This window comes from Pyrus communis, chromosome 13, assembly GCF_041283825.1.
Source record: "Pyrus communis isolate YQ-2024b chromosome 13, ASM4128382v1, whole genome shotgun sequence".
Lineage (NCBI taxonomy): Eukaryota > Viridiplantae > Streptophyta > Magnoliopsida > Rosales > Rosaceae > Pyrus > Pyrus communis.
In genome coordinates this window covers 15,968,849-15,983,287 of record NC_142577.1, presented here as the reverse complement: position 1 = coordinate 15,983,287, position 14,439 = coordinate 15,968,849, and the positions used below count along the sequence as shown (strand labels likewise).

General features: G+C 38.5%; 2 protein-coding genes across 5 annotated transcripts; both read right to left on the bottom strand.

Moving 5' to 3' along the window:
- Window positions 1-5,181: 5,181 nt before the first annotated feature.
- LOC137737668 (large ribosomal subunit protein uL14x/uL14z/uL14y) lies at window positions 5,182-7,695 on the bottom strand. 2 transcript variants are annotated; one of them, XM_068477210.2, is made up of 4 exons: window positions 7,546-7,695; window positions 6,850-7,134; window positions 5,548-5,589; window positions 5,182-5,453 (listed from the first exon to the last, which is right to left on the bottom strand). In XM_068477210.2, exons 1-4 carry the CDS (start codon window positions 7,556-7,558, stop codon window positions 5,371-5,373), a joined length of 423 nt encoding a protein of 140 aa, XP_068333311.1. In that variant the 5' UTR covers window positions 7,559-7,695; the 3' UTR covers window positions 5,182-5,370. The 2 variants fall into 2 exon arrangements, with proteins under 2 accessions (XP_068333311.1, XP_088539012.1); XM_088682886.1 differs by lacking the exons at window positions 5,182-5,453; window positions 5,548-5,589 and adding an exon at window positions 6,190-6,257.
- A 1,417-nt stretch (window positions 7,696-9,112) lies between these two features.
- On the bottom strand, window positions 9,113-13,359 carry LOC137737731 (uncharacterized). 3 transcript variants are annotated; one of them, XM_068477281.2, is made up of 3 exons: window positions 12,790-13,359; window positions 10,123-11,996; window positions 9,113-9,573 (listed from the first exon to the last, which is right to left on the bottom strand). In XM_068477281.2, the coding sequence occupies exons 2-3, from the start codon at window positions 11,854-11,856 to the stop codon at window positions 9,376-9,378; spliced, it is 1,932 nt and encodes a 643-aa protein (XP_068333382.2). In that variant the 5' UTR covers window positions 11,857-11,996; window positions 12,790-13,359; the 3' UTR covers window positions 9,113-9,375. The 3 variants fall into 3 exon arrangements, with proteins under 3 accessions (XP_068333382.2, XP_088539011.1, XP_068333383.2); XM_088682885.1 differs by lacking the exon at window positions 12,790-13,359 and adding an exon at window positions 12,421-12,622; XM_068477282.2 differs by lacking the exon at window positions 12,790-13,359 and adding an exon at window positions 12,169-12,296.
- Window positions 13,360-14,439: the final 1,080 nt, after the last annotated feature.

The window sequence follows — 14,439 nt, the reverse complement described above, 5'->3', positions numbered from 1 at the left end:
CATCTTTATATAGGATAGGGATCCTAGACTATCTCCTATAATTACGTCTGCTATACATACATAAAAGGAAGGAAACTAATGTCAATCAATTTACAATATTCCTCAGCTTGTTTCTTGGAATTATCTTCAACACTCCCCCTCAAGTTGGAGTGTATATTGATGACACCCAACTTGGCAAGTAAAGCTCCAAACTGTGATGACTTGAGTGCTTTCGTGAACAAATCTGCAGTTTGATTTGTGGTTCGAATATGAGTTGTTCGCATCATGGCTTCATGGATTTTTTTTCTTGTACCAAAGGACAATCAATCTCAATGTGCTTCATACGTTCATGAAAGACCAGGTTCGAAGCGATGTGTAATGCTGCTTGGTTGTCACAAAACAACGTAACAGGCTGATCATGTTGAATTTTCAAGTCTCTCAAAACATTCTTCAACCACGTAATTTCACAACAGGTGGTAGCCATGGAACAATACTCTGCTTCGGCCGTTGAACGTGCTACTCTAGTTTGCTTCTTTGTCTTCCAAGAAACAGGTGATTGCCCAAGCAGTATACAATAACCTGTTACCGATCGTCTTGTATCTTTGCAACGAGCCCAATCCGTGTCACAAAATGCTCTTAGCTGCATTATGCTTGTGGCAGATAGAAGAATGCCTTGTCCCGATGTTCGTTTAAGGTACCTAAGAACCCCGTGTGCTGCCTCAAGGTGTGGGACTCGTGGCTTGTCCATAAATTGACTGAGCACATGAACAGGATAAACTAAGTCAGGTCTGGTAATCGTTAGGTAGATCAATCTTCCCACAAGGTGCCTATATGTTGATGGGTCGCTCAAGAGCTCGCCTATATTTTGATCCATCGGAAACGTTGCTGGTTTATCTCCCAGAAACCCAAATTCTTCAAGTATCTCAAGTGCATTTCCTTTGAGATAGTGAAATTCCCTTTGATGATCGGGCCACCTCGATACCTAAGAAATAATTGAGTTGACCAAGATTCTTAAGCTTAAATTGCTTGGATAAAAACTGTTTGATTGCTTTAATGTGTTGTATGTTGTTGCCTGCCAAAATTACATCATCACATATACAAGAATGGCAGTGAAACTCCCTTTGTGGAATTGGACGACAAATGAATAATTTGCCTTTGATTGATTGAAACTAGCTGTTTTGAGGGCTGTAGAGAGCTTCAAAAACCATTGTCTAGAGGCTTGTTTCAACCCGTACAAAGATTTGTTAAGCTTGCATACTCGAGTCTCCCCCTTTCGTCCAAATCCGAGAGGTAGGGACATGTACACATCCTCATCAAGATCACCATGCAAACAGCATTGTTGACATCCAGTTGGTGAACATGCCAATTTTGAATAGCAACAACACTAAGAAGCACACGAACGGTGACTAATTTGGCAACCGAAGCAAATGTCTCACGGTAATCGAGCCCCTCAATTTGACTATATCCTTTGGCCACTAAGCGAGCTTTGTATCGCTCTATGGTGCCATCAGGTTTTAGCTTCAATTTGTACACCCATTTACAACCAATGGACTTCTTGTCGGTGGGGAGAGGCATGAGAGTCCATGTGTTGTTTGCTTGGAGAGCTTGTATCTTAGTATGCATAGCCTCACACCACTTAGGATCTTGCATGGCCTGCATGAAACTTGTTGGTTCTTTGACAAGGGATAATGAGATGGTGAAAGCTTTATGTTGTGGGGACAAATGGTCATAAGAGAGAAATTGAGAAATGGAATGCAATGTACCTGATTTTGAGACCACGTTGGAGATGGATGAAGGTGTAGGTTGTGACGAGAGGTTAGCTTCTACGTGAAAGTCATGCAAGAACCTTGGCATCTTGGTTGGTCTGCTAGAATGACGATGCACGGGGGGTTGTGAAATTGTGGTATTTGGTGGGTTTGTGGACAAGGTGTCTGTGTCTAGTGGTGGTGAAGTAGTATTATTCGAAATTGTAGGCTCAGATTTTTCTGGAGATGAAGATGATGTGCCATTGGAGGGTGTAGGAGTGTCATCAAATGGCAATGTTGTTGGCATAGGGAATGGAGGGTCATCATTATTGGTAGCGGAATGTGATGTGAAAAGGGAACTCAGTTTCAAAAAATGTGACATCACGGGAGACAAATAGTTTTCCTGATTCAAGTTCATACACACGATATCCCTTTTGTCCATAAGGATAACCAAGAAATATACATCAAATTGCACATGCATCAAATTTGCATGGTTTTTGAGCATGCGTGGATGCAAAGCATAGACAACCAAAAACGCGTAAGTGAGAGTATTTTGGTGTGATTTTAAACAAAACTTCGTAAGGAGTTTTGCCTTTCAAGAGAGGTGTGGGTGTGCGATTTATGAGGTAAGCTGCTGTGAGGATGGCATCCCCCCAAAATTGTTTAGGAAGCTTTGCTTGAAAAAGAAGGGCACGTGCAACATTGAGCAAGTGACGATGTTTTCTTTCAACCACACCATTTTGTTGTGGTGTGTTGACACAACTAGTTTGATGAACGATGCCTTTGGGAGAATAGAAAGACTCAACCTTGAATTTAGGACCATTGTCACTACGCACAATTTTAACTTTTGAAGAGAATTGTGTCTCAACCATGTTAATGAATTTAACTAGAAGATCCCTAGTATCAGACTTATGGCACATCAAATACACCCAAGTGCATCTAGTGAAATCATCAACAATGGTGAGAAAATAACGTGCCCCCAAAAGAGATGCAATGTGATAGCCACCCCAAATATCAACATATAATAATTCGAAATGAGCATTGCTAGAAATGGCACTTAAAGAAAATTGTAATCTGGTATGTTTAGCCAATGGACAAACCAAACACTTGTCTGCGTCACAAATTTTATTGTTGTGTGAAACAGAAAATAAAGAAGACACTTTGTTGGATGGATGCCCATGACGTTGATGCCAAAGGCTAGGAGAATGTGAGCATATAGAATTGTAAAAAGCTTTCTTGGTTTGATCAAGATAGTAAAGCCCCTCTCATTCAGTTCCCATCCCAATCATCTTCCCCGAACGTAGGTCCTGTATTACACAAAAATGGTTAAGAAAAACAGTGATACAAATGGATTGATAGGTGAGTTTACTGATGGAAATAAGATTTAGTTGAAGAACTGGGACACACAAAACATTTTCAAGAGCCAAACTAGAGGCAAATATGATTTGTCCAATATGAGTAACACGAGCCATGGAACCATCTGGAAGTTCAACAGTTCTATTTTTGACAGGCTTCCAAGAAGTAAATAAATCGGGACTAGAAACCATGTGGTATGTGGCACCACTGTCTAGGATCCAAGTAGTTTTCCTTCCATTAGTAGAAAAACAGAAGGCTTTACTTGAGAGTTCGTCATGTGTTAAGGAATTACCCATATGATTCGTCATGGTAGTTTTATTCTTGCTGAGCATGTTCAGGATTTGTTGGCATTGCTCTTGTGTGAAGAGAAAAGAATTGGAGAGATCCTTCTTCTCAAGTTGATGTGCAGCAACATGGTTACCCTTAAAATTACTCTTAGGTTGATCGGATTTGGACTTCTTGAGTTTGCGACAATAATCAACTGTGTGGCCTCTCCACCCACAATAAATGCACTTCAAATGTGATATGCAATTCTCTGTGTTGTGGCCAGTCTTGTCGCACTTTTCACACTTGAAGTTGTTACTTTTCTTCCCGGTGTCTTTCTGTGTATCTGTGGTTGCAAACATCGATGCCTCAGGTTGAGTCACTCTTTTTCCAGCAAACACATCACGCTAACGTTCATGTTTTAGAACAAGAGAGTAAGCTTTGCTAACCTTAGGCAAAGGGTCCATCATTAATATTTGTCCTCGCATCATAGTGGAGGACTCAGTCAATCCCATTATAAACTTGATAGTTTTCTGTGTTTCTCGATAGGACAATTCCTCCTTCGTAACTCCACAGTTGCAAGCTGAGATAGGACAAAGAATGTCCCTCTCATCCAATAAGCCTTTGAGTTTGGTAAAATAAGACCCAACAGACATGGTGCCTTGAACACAATCATGAATTTCATTTTCAATTTGGAAAAGTTGAACACTGTTTACCTGAGAAAAGCGTTCTCGCAACTCGTTCCAAACTGCCTGTGCTCCATCACAATAGAACACACTAGCTGCAATCTCCTTGGAGATCGAACTCAATAACCAAGTTTTGACCAGGTTGTTGCAGCGTCTCCATTGCTGCAATTCATCAACGTCTTCTTCACTTGGTTTCTTGATCGACCCATCAACAAAACCATATTTGTTTTTGACTGTCAGGGCCATGGTCATGGAGTGACTCCATGTGTTATAATTATCCTCGATCAGGAGTTGTGATACAAGTACCAACTCAGGCTGATCTAAATGATGAAGATACAGTGGGTGATCGAGACTGTCAAATTTTGATGCCATGCTCAACTGAGTTGGCTTCTTTGAGTTTTCATTGTCGTCTCCCATGGTGACGGCTAGGGTTTCTTTAGGTTACCAAGATCGTTTGCTCTTGTACCATATAGGAAGAATATTTGGTGAAAAATAAAATCTCTATATCAACTCAATGCCAGTATTACATCTTTATATAGGATAGGGATCCTAGAACATCTCCTATAATTGCGTTTGCTATACATACATAAAAGGAAGGAAACTAATGTCAATCAATTTACAATATCCCTCAGCTTATTTCTTGGAATTATCTTCAACAGCAAGGTTATTATTTTAATACACTAGCCTGAGGTCAGGACTCGAGTTTAGAATGTTGCTAAGCTCAATCCCTCAAATCCTCTTTTCCCACTTACTTTTTAATAAAAAAAGTTAATGGCTGTTTTGACCTTATATAGAGTGACTTTTAAGCCCTTACAAAAAATAAAAAGAATTATTATTAACACTTTTAAAAATTTTATTTCGCACTCCAAACTTTCTATTATTAAAAAATATATATATACTTATGAAGAATGTAAAATGAAGTTTTTATAATGTTAATAACAGTTCCCAAAATAAATACTAATAATACAGCCAAGATAATAAATAAACGAGGTCCTGGAATCAATTTTTACCATTGTAAGACTACACTCACCCCTTTCTCATAAGCATAAATAATCATTTGTTTAAAAAACAAAAAGGAGGAATTTAGTTGTAAGAACATAATTCACACTTGAATTTGAACGAAAAATGGAATTTGGAAGAACACAATCCAATTTCTAAACTCCGAAAATTAAGCATAATAGTAATATCTAGAACAAAACAACATCCATTTAAGTTTGCACAACACTTCGACAAGATGAAACAAAATTTAGTCAAATTTCAGGAAAAACCTGCCTTCTAATAACAAAAACAACCACAACTCATCATATATCTGTCCTATTCAAAAGCCCAGAGAGTAACATTCAGACGATGGCATTAGCAGCACTTGCAATCCTAGGCCAGAGATCAGCACACTCCTTTCCGATCGGACCAGTAATAGCAGACCCTAAACAAGCACAAAGAGCAATCAATAAGAAAAGGCGACTAAATTAACCTATCTAAGGGTTACAAACTTTATAACTTTATGATTTGGGATGTACCTTTCATTTCTCCCTTCGGATTCACAATAACACCAGCATTATCTGCAGATAAAGCAAACAGTTTCAGTAAGACACCGTGGTAGACAATGAAATGCACACGAGAGTGTTTTATAAACATTATCAGCAGTTAAAAAAACTACAAAGAAGCTAACAAAATGTGCTTTCACATGAACAGATATGTAGGGACCAGATGTAACAGATGTGAGCATGTAAAGCAAGATACACCTGTAACGATGGGCACTTTCAATTTTCCAGACGTGTAACAGCATCAACTACCAAATAAAGAGGATACTTGACTTCTGTCTGGTTATCTTATAGCTATGATTAAAAGCTATTGGGACTCACCAACAAACAATTCCATGCACACAATATGTATGATAACCATACTACACTATTACCGGTCAAGTTCTACAAACATTAATCAATTTCAATGGCAAAATTAGGGACCAGATGTCACAGATGTGAACATGTAAAGCAAGGTACAGCTGTAATGCTGGGCACTTTCGATTTTCCAAACGTGTAACAGTATCAGCCACCATTTAAAGAGGATACTTGACTTCTGTCTGGTTATCTAATATTTTAAAACATTAATGGAACTAAACAAACATTCCCACGCACAATACAAGATGTAGGACAATAATACTACACTATACCTAATCAAATTATGTGGTGCCAAAATCGAGCAAATGTGAGCATAAATGCAAGCACGCCTGTATCAATGGGCACTATTAATTTTCCAGAAGTGTAACAGCATCAATCACCACATAAATAGGACACTTGACTTATGTCTGGTCATCCTAAATATGCATTTCAACTTAATAAGTGATCACAAATGTACAATGGGGCAACATCAAGGGTAGAATAAATGTCTAATATAAAAAACATGTATCGAATGGCGAAAGACAAGATTCCATACAGAAGAGAATCCACTCAAAAAATATTGGACAGACAATAATCATTGATGTAGCTGGTAATAGGAAGCATCAAATCATCTTCACTCAGAACTCCACCGGAGTTACAGTTTCTGATTCCGTATTAGTCATCAAAATTAAAATTAGTTATAACAAATTCAGACAACACTTAATGATAATAACTACCAAACAAAGAGCTCTAAAATGCAGTAAAATCCAAAGAATAATCACCAGCAACACAATGTCAAGACCCACTGTTATGATCGAATAAAGAAACATAGTATGCATCCCAAGTAAATTTTTCTATCACTTGATCCAACAACAGAACAAACCAGCAAGAAAAATAAAATCAGAAACATTATGAGAAATTACTGAAGAAAATAATATTCACCTTCAAAGTACATGAAAACACCATCCTTTCGGCGCCATGGCTTGCGCTGCCTCACGATGACAGCAGGCAGGACCTTCTTCCTGAGGTCAGGCTTTCCCTTCTTGACAGTGGCCATGACCATGTCACCAACGCAAGCAGATGGCAACCTGTTCAAACGACCCTTGATCCCCTTCACGGAAATGATGTAAAGATTCTTAGCTCCGGTGTTATCGGCACAGTTCACAGTGGCTGCCACTGGAAGACCCAGTGACATCCTAAACTTGTTTCCAGCGGACCCTCCACGCCCTAACCAAAAATATCAACATCAGAACCATATCATATTAAATAATCAAATACCCACATTTTCTATCTTCTATTCATATGTTTCGCCACACAGGAAAATATAAAATTTCACTTAGAGCAATCTTATCCACAATCAGTCCAAACTGGGATTTTGTAACATTTTAATGACCAATCCGATGCATATCAACGGAAATCAACATCGAAAATGTTCAATCGAAATAATAAACATTTCATTTTTCCTAGGATAGCTCAAGAATCAGCAACTACGAAGTTAAAATTGATTAATGGCCAACAAAAACAAATACAAATCGTTGAATTGAATGCATCAACTAGATTTTCCTAGGAACCAAACAGAAAATTAAGCAAAGAGAGAATATCAAAAAAGTGGAAGAGAGAAGGCGGCGAAGAACTAACCTCGCTTCGACATCTTGGCTGCTGCGGAAACGGGACTGAGAGAGCGATTAGGGTTTAGGAGATGTATATATAGAGAGAGAGCGGCGTAGGGTTGTCTGCCGGGTAACACTGTGTCAGATTACCATTCGGTCCATACTCTTTTGTTAAAATACCAGATATGCCGTGGGCCTCTTGAACATTGTATTGGCCTCTCTTAGAAATGGGCTTTTGGGAAGGTCTTATTTCTCCTCCTCCTCCTTGTGCTGCAGAGGACATCGTGTGTGTGCGCGCGTGTGTGGGGCGGGGGAACCCAACATTCTATTTTAGTTTATTGTGAGGCTAAGTTTAACCTTTTTTCTTTTAGTGTGAAAAAATATCATTTGTTCAAAACAGTGAATGGTCCAATAAAAAAAAAGAAACTGTTAAGAAAACTTGTATCGGCTTATAGCTTTGCGTAACTACCAAGCATGGTGAAATAGACCTTATATACACATCCCGGTCTTTCCGTATTTAGAGCATTTCCAACGGTTGGTCCTAGATCTTTGGGGTTGCTTTTTCCAACGGAAATGTAGTTAGCCCCTTATATTTTATGTTTTTTTTTTAAAGGACATTGGGAAAAAAGAACCACTTTTGATTGTCTTTGAAAAAGAACTACTTTCACTTTGTTTCAAAAATTGGAAACAAGACAAAGTGAAGCACTTCGAAAAGTACTTGGAGTTCTATGAATGCACCACCGCTATGGCTCCGAAAACCCTGAAAATATTTTCAAGGGCTGCAACCTTCCCTTATTCCAATACATCTGTTTGGTAAACATAAAATTCATGAACAATGTTGAATCAATGAATTGAAGCATCTGATGATCATCAGCTGGCAGCCGATCTAAAACACATCAAGAGAAGTGTCACCAAACACTGTAAGTGATTATGTTCAATGACAATCTATCATGCCTGTTTCTGATTTCTCACTAGCACTGCAGAAAAATGAATTTTCTCAGCAATAATATTACAATACCGTAGAGGAAAAAATGTCTCACGGAAATCTCTAGTCATTAAATATAAACCATAATCTAAACGCATATGATAGATTAATATCCACGCTACTAAACTCGTAGCATGATCAACAATCCAGACATCACAGCAATCCAGAATTCTTGACCTGCTTCTATGTATAACACTACAAACCAAATCACCATTAGCGGCCTGGTCCATAGTTCGAGCCAATCGGCATGTTTTTGGCTTTTAACTAGTGATTTTGAAGAGGGCTACTGAGATTCTTTTGTTTCAATCTCTATCACTTTCTACATTTAAAGTGAGACAACTAGTTTTGAGTATATGATGCATACCTAGTGGGTGAAAAACTGTTTTACAGAGTATCTGATACGTCAAATGCAAGCTCTTTAACTAAAACATGTCCTGATGAAAACAAGCACCAGAAGGAAGAAAGATGACAGAAACTTACTTTGTGAGCAGCAGAATGATGCATTCCATGTAAGAAGATGGTCTTGAACGAACTAGTGGTGACCGGAGCAAGGATGTTAAGACCAGAGTTATATGGAAAATGAAAATTCAAAATTAAATCCCAGTTGAGATTGGCTTCAAGATGATTTGCCATCACTTCAATTAATATCACAACCTCGTACATTCAATAAAAAGGAGCAGATTACAAGGGTTTGTGGCCTAAGAACCAAGGACTAAATCCCAACCAATGCCAACTAACCTAGAATCAGAAAACTGTCTGATATCACTATATCACGCTAACTGAAAACCATAAAACTTAATAGAAATCATCTCAATCCTAAATACATCTGTATTGTAAATTACCGACTGCTGTGTAAAGTAAAAGTTATAAAAACTACATAATTTTCAAACCCTGGACTTTGGTAGTTAAAACGCCTGTACATTTGGGTCGGAGGGCTGGACTCTGTGCATGGATAATCGCTACTGCAATTGCGAAAGACTGCAGAGTTGACAGAGATGGTTGAAAATGAACAAAATACAAACCATCATGGACATTCAACATCCTCCATGCAGAAGGACCATGCTCTGAACCCTGAAGAATTGAAATGAAAGATAAGCATCTTAATGCATAATTCAGATTATTACATAGTTGCTCAAAAGTTAAAAGTAGGACAGAAATAGCATGAATAGATGTTGGTATGTGACAAGTTCGGGAAATCTTTTCACCATCAGCTAACATGGTGTGGCTTCAAAGAGATCATAGATAGCAATAGCATAGCATCACACGGAAATAGTAAATACCAAGTTTCAGTTCCCATCATGTAATTCATGAAAGCATTTCATTCTTCTTTTTCAAGTCAAAATACAATATCGCAGGATCTATCTTATGCCCAAAACAATATCATTTTCTCAAATTGCATAACCTTTTCAGATTATTAGGTCTCTCATGAGAAACTGAAAGACAACTAGAACCGGAAAAGTAACTTATCAGATTAAACACCAGATTCACAAAAATTATCAACATATATGGATGAACGGATGAAGTCAATTTTAATACTAGCTCAATAAATGATCTATCTCACATTGTAATAAACAAAAAGGGGGGAATAAGGGAAAGTGAGGAGATAGGAGATTGGCGTACCATTCTATTTAATTCGAACGACTTGCACTCCTCCAAAATGTCAGATTGAGGCAAAATGTCTTTTTTGCTTGATTTGGTTTTGAGTACTGTGAGAGGGCACCCCAGATCCCAACCTCCACAGTCACACTGTCCACCAGATCTCCATCTTTCAGTAAGACTTGAAGGACCACCATTTCTGGTCCTTGGCCCACCGTGAATTCCTGCTGGGACTAGGACATCCATACTGGTAGAGAAATCACTATTATTACGACAACATTTGATAGGTACTGAAGCCTCCACGGAGTTACTGATTTTCTTATTCCCAACTTTCTTCAGAAATTTCAAACCCCAACCTCCAGCTTCCTCCTTTCGATCATCAGGGAGATGGTCTTTCACAACAATGGAAGCCAATTCGAAATTTGGAGGGAGATGATCTTCTAACAAGTTGGGCACACCTAGAGCATCATGATTGTTGCCTGTATCAAGGCATGGCTCCTGAGAAGGATTTTCAACTATGGAGCACGGTCCACTCAATTTGGAGATGGTTCTTTGTTTGGATGAGTGACTTGTCCTGAACGCCTCAACCACCTTTTTCGATAACCCCTTGCTCTTCCTGAGGTTATGGCTAGAAGCTTGTATCTCAATACCACCACCAAACAAAACAAATTCAGTCTCCATGATCTTTGAATTGTTTGGGCAGAGGGAGACCAAATTATTGACTTTCATCTTACCAACAAGTTGCGACTCAGTATCACGAATCTCATGGTCCCTTTGCCCACCCTTTCCTGAATGAAACAAATATATATAGTCCAGAGTCTTATCCTCTTCAGACTCAACTTTCCACAAGTTGGCTACATAGATCTCCCCTTGTTCATCCGTGGAGAAAACAAAATGAGGATTCCCTCCCTTCCAAGTGCATTGAAGCATTCCCCGAGAGACAGTGGCGAAAGCAGAAGCAGAAGATTGATCAGATGACGCTGAGTTTGTGCTGCAGATAGAAGCAAGTCTTTTGTGGCCGGCATCAAATTCATTTTTATGGCTTCCCTTAATTGGTTTTTCCTTTTCTAGCATCGGTGATGAAGAGAAACTAAATCCGCCAGGTGAGTCTGTGTAATCATAGCATATCGAGCCTTTGTCATTATTGCAGTCTATTCTTCTCAAGTCTGTATTGCCACCTAAGGGCCCAAATTGGTGAAACAAAGGGCTCTTTAATATGTTTGTCATACTCTTGCTCCCCATAACTCTACCTACAATCCACCGTCCAGAAGGGCTTATTACTACACTCCCACCTCCAGCTTCCAATGGACATTCAATCACGAATCTAGCAGAACTACATGTATCTCCACTTCTAATTTCAGCAACATTCAAGCGCTCGTGCAAAGCACTGATCTTTGAAGAGCTCGATTTCACAGCTGAATTACATCGAGCTACTTTGAATGCACTAATATGAATCAATTCCATGCATTTACGACGAAATTTTTCATCTAAGCTCAGTATATGCTTTGGAATCCTACAGTCAAAGCTAATACCACTTTGAAACAAGGAACCTTTTATGCAACATTTACTAATTTGCGAACGCTTAACATTTGAAATTAGTGCATGCTGTGGATTTGACCATGTGATCAACCTTTTCAATTTTGAGCCAGTCGAATTTAAAGTACCTTCTCCTGATGATTCCCGCTCCTCGCTCACTGTATGCAATGAATCCTCTTGTCCCGCGTGGTATTTCTGAGCATCTACAAATTTATCATCCATCTGCCGACCCCAATCAAATAGCACACATCAATGGCAGATAAACCTTTCTCTATGTTCTGCCCCGAACTGTATTACATAGGTTGGTTGGTGGACCGCACTATATAACAGCTCTCGGTCCAAGTCTTATCTTACAAGAAAACCTGAACACAAACACAAGCGGTAAGCATAAGCTATCAATTTGCAAAAGTAAGAAGAAATCACTTGGAAATTCGGAAGATTTTCAAAAGCCAATATATCTGCATATCAAGCAAATTATCATCAACTCAGAAACTTTGGAAATAAATCCAGAAATTGAAGGAAGTTGCCAAATACCATGCTTGGGATGGGATATTGTTTTCATAATCTGAAGTTTGAAGCATAAGGCTCCAGCACAATCTTAGAAAATAAGCTTGGAGATTTTTATTTATTTATTTGTTATGCAATCAACACCAAATGCAAAATATCTTCAAAAGTTTTAAACTTTCTCCCTAATACAAAGCAGTAAAAAAGCAAGAAACACCTCATATGGAAACACAAAAAGCAAAAATTACCACCTACTTAATCTCACCAACCCAAACAATTTACCTTCTAATTCAGTCAAAACAAAAATACTTTAACTCCTGATTTGCAGCTGTTCATAGTTTAATTTCTTTTTATCTCTGCCCAGAACAGTACACTTTCTCTAAGAACCGAGGAGGAAGAAGACAGAAGACTAAAGAAAGATTCAATCTTTACACATCTTACCTTCATACAAACAAAACCCAGAAAGGAAATTAAAAATAATATTACAAAAATCACAATTAAAGCCTCAAAAGTTGCCTATTATTAAAATAAAAAGGTCACAAAGTGGCCATACAACATAATTGACCGACTCCTGACACCTCCAAGAAAAAGTTCAACCCATTGATAAAATATACAATAAAAAAACTACAAGACCAATTTTTTTTCTCTTACCTGATGAATTGGATCCGAGGAGAACCGAGCAGCACAGAAATCAAATGCGTACAGATTAGCGAACACCCAAAATGGCTGATAAAAAAAGCAGCTTTTTTGCAACACATAAGTAACTAGTGGCGATAGCGTCTTTCTCTCCAACTAGCTGCGTTCCCGGTTTCGGGTCTAAAAGGTGAAAGGATAACCAACCAAGCACATGGAAAAGCAGAGACAAGCAAGAGCCACCACCACTGCCACTAATGCTCTCACGCGTCTCACACGTCTCACACGTCTCACACAACACTAGGTTCCGAATCCTCTTCTTTTTTTTTTTTCAACAAAAATGGCCCAAGTCTTTTAGGCAACCATTGAAGAAAGAAAGAAGGAAATGGTGGGCGTGGCTGGAAAAAAACTGAAACTTTTTCTATGTTTTCGTTTTGGGGTATGAAAATAAAATTACAACTGAAATGGGTTTCATGTGTAAGCCACGTTTTCTGGGTTGAATTTTGGTACTTTGTTTGAGTTCTTCCCCAAAGTCCCGGGTTTTCAACTAGGTGGGAGGACCCACTCCATATTCTTGCATTTTCTAGGTTGACAAAAATAGATCCTAGTGAAGGGATCTGTATGTGGGGAAACGATGGATATAATCTATTTTAGAATTTACGAATTTTTAAGGTTTTATAAAAGAATTTTTTTTAATGAGGGGCTATTTACTAAATAAAATTAAATTTCATCAGTTATAAATCATTGGATTAGGTTCTCTTATTACAATCTATTGGATTAGATTCTCTTATTTCAATCTTATCCGTTGGTATGTTCCTTTGAAATCAGACAAGATAAGATTTCATCTCATAATTAAATTGTAATGCCCTTGCAATTTAAGTATATTGTTTGTTTATGTTTTCGATTCAGGTCTCTAAACTAAGATGCGTTTGTTACACCGAACTATCTTAGACTAAACTAACTTCAAAGACCAAGTTGAACTGGTTTATAATAGAGTAAGATAGACTGACTTAGTGAAGGGTTTAGTGCAGTATCGGATTAAGAGATACGATAATAAAAAAATAATTAATTTTTTAAATTATAAAATATAAAAAATTAAAAAAAATCCAATTCTAGTATCTTCCTACTGACTCCTCCTTCACAACCCACAACCAACATCGCAACCTAAACTCCATTAAAAACATCAGAACTAACAACAACTCCTCCATCACAACCCTAACTCCTACGTCGCAGCCACAACCAACAAAAACTCCTCCATTGCAGCCCCTACATTAATTGGGCCAATTCCTAAAATGTGAAATCAATTCAAGTGGACCTTGGATTTTGACGTGCAAAAGGAGGAAGAGTAAGCGAAGGGTCCATCGACAGGTCAATGGCCTCTGGCCGGAGTAGTTCAAGAAATGGGTGATCTATGCCCACGACGATCAGAGAGGGTGGAGGTATGTGGATCTTGTCGGAGGAGAAAGAGGCAGAATATGGCAGAGAAGGAAGACGGAAGAGTCGCGGAAAGGGGTCTGGGACTTAGGCTATCTCCAACCTAAGGAGGGCCAGGGCTCGTTTTAACCCTATAACCCTTCAAGAAATTAATATTTTAATGAACAGTGCAGGGCCGTATTTCTTACCATCTCCAACCAATGGGCCAGAAGGCCATAGGCCAAACATAGCCCT

Bases quoted from the DNA above. Each gene is read 5' to 3' on its own strand.
- LOC137737668 (XM_068477210.2), bottom strand. The intron at 5,590-6,849 runs GTGAATATTATT...CTTTATCTGCAG, and splicing joins TGTTTTCATGTACTTTGAAG to ATAATGCTGGTGTTATTGTG. The intron at 5,454-5,547 runs GTACATCCCAAA...GTGCTTGTTTAG, and splicing joins TCCGAAGGGAGAAATGAAAG to GGTCTGCTATTACTGGTCCG.
- LOC137737731 (XM_068477281.2), bottom strand. From the start codon at position 11,856: ATGGATGATAAATTTGTAGATGCTCAGAAATACCACGCGGGACAAGAG. The intron at 9,574-10,122 runs GTACGCCAATCT...TCAATTCTTCAG, and splicing joins CGTTCGAATTAAATAGAATG to GGTTCAGAGCATGGTCCTTC.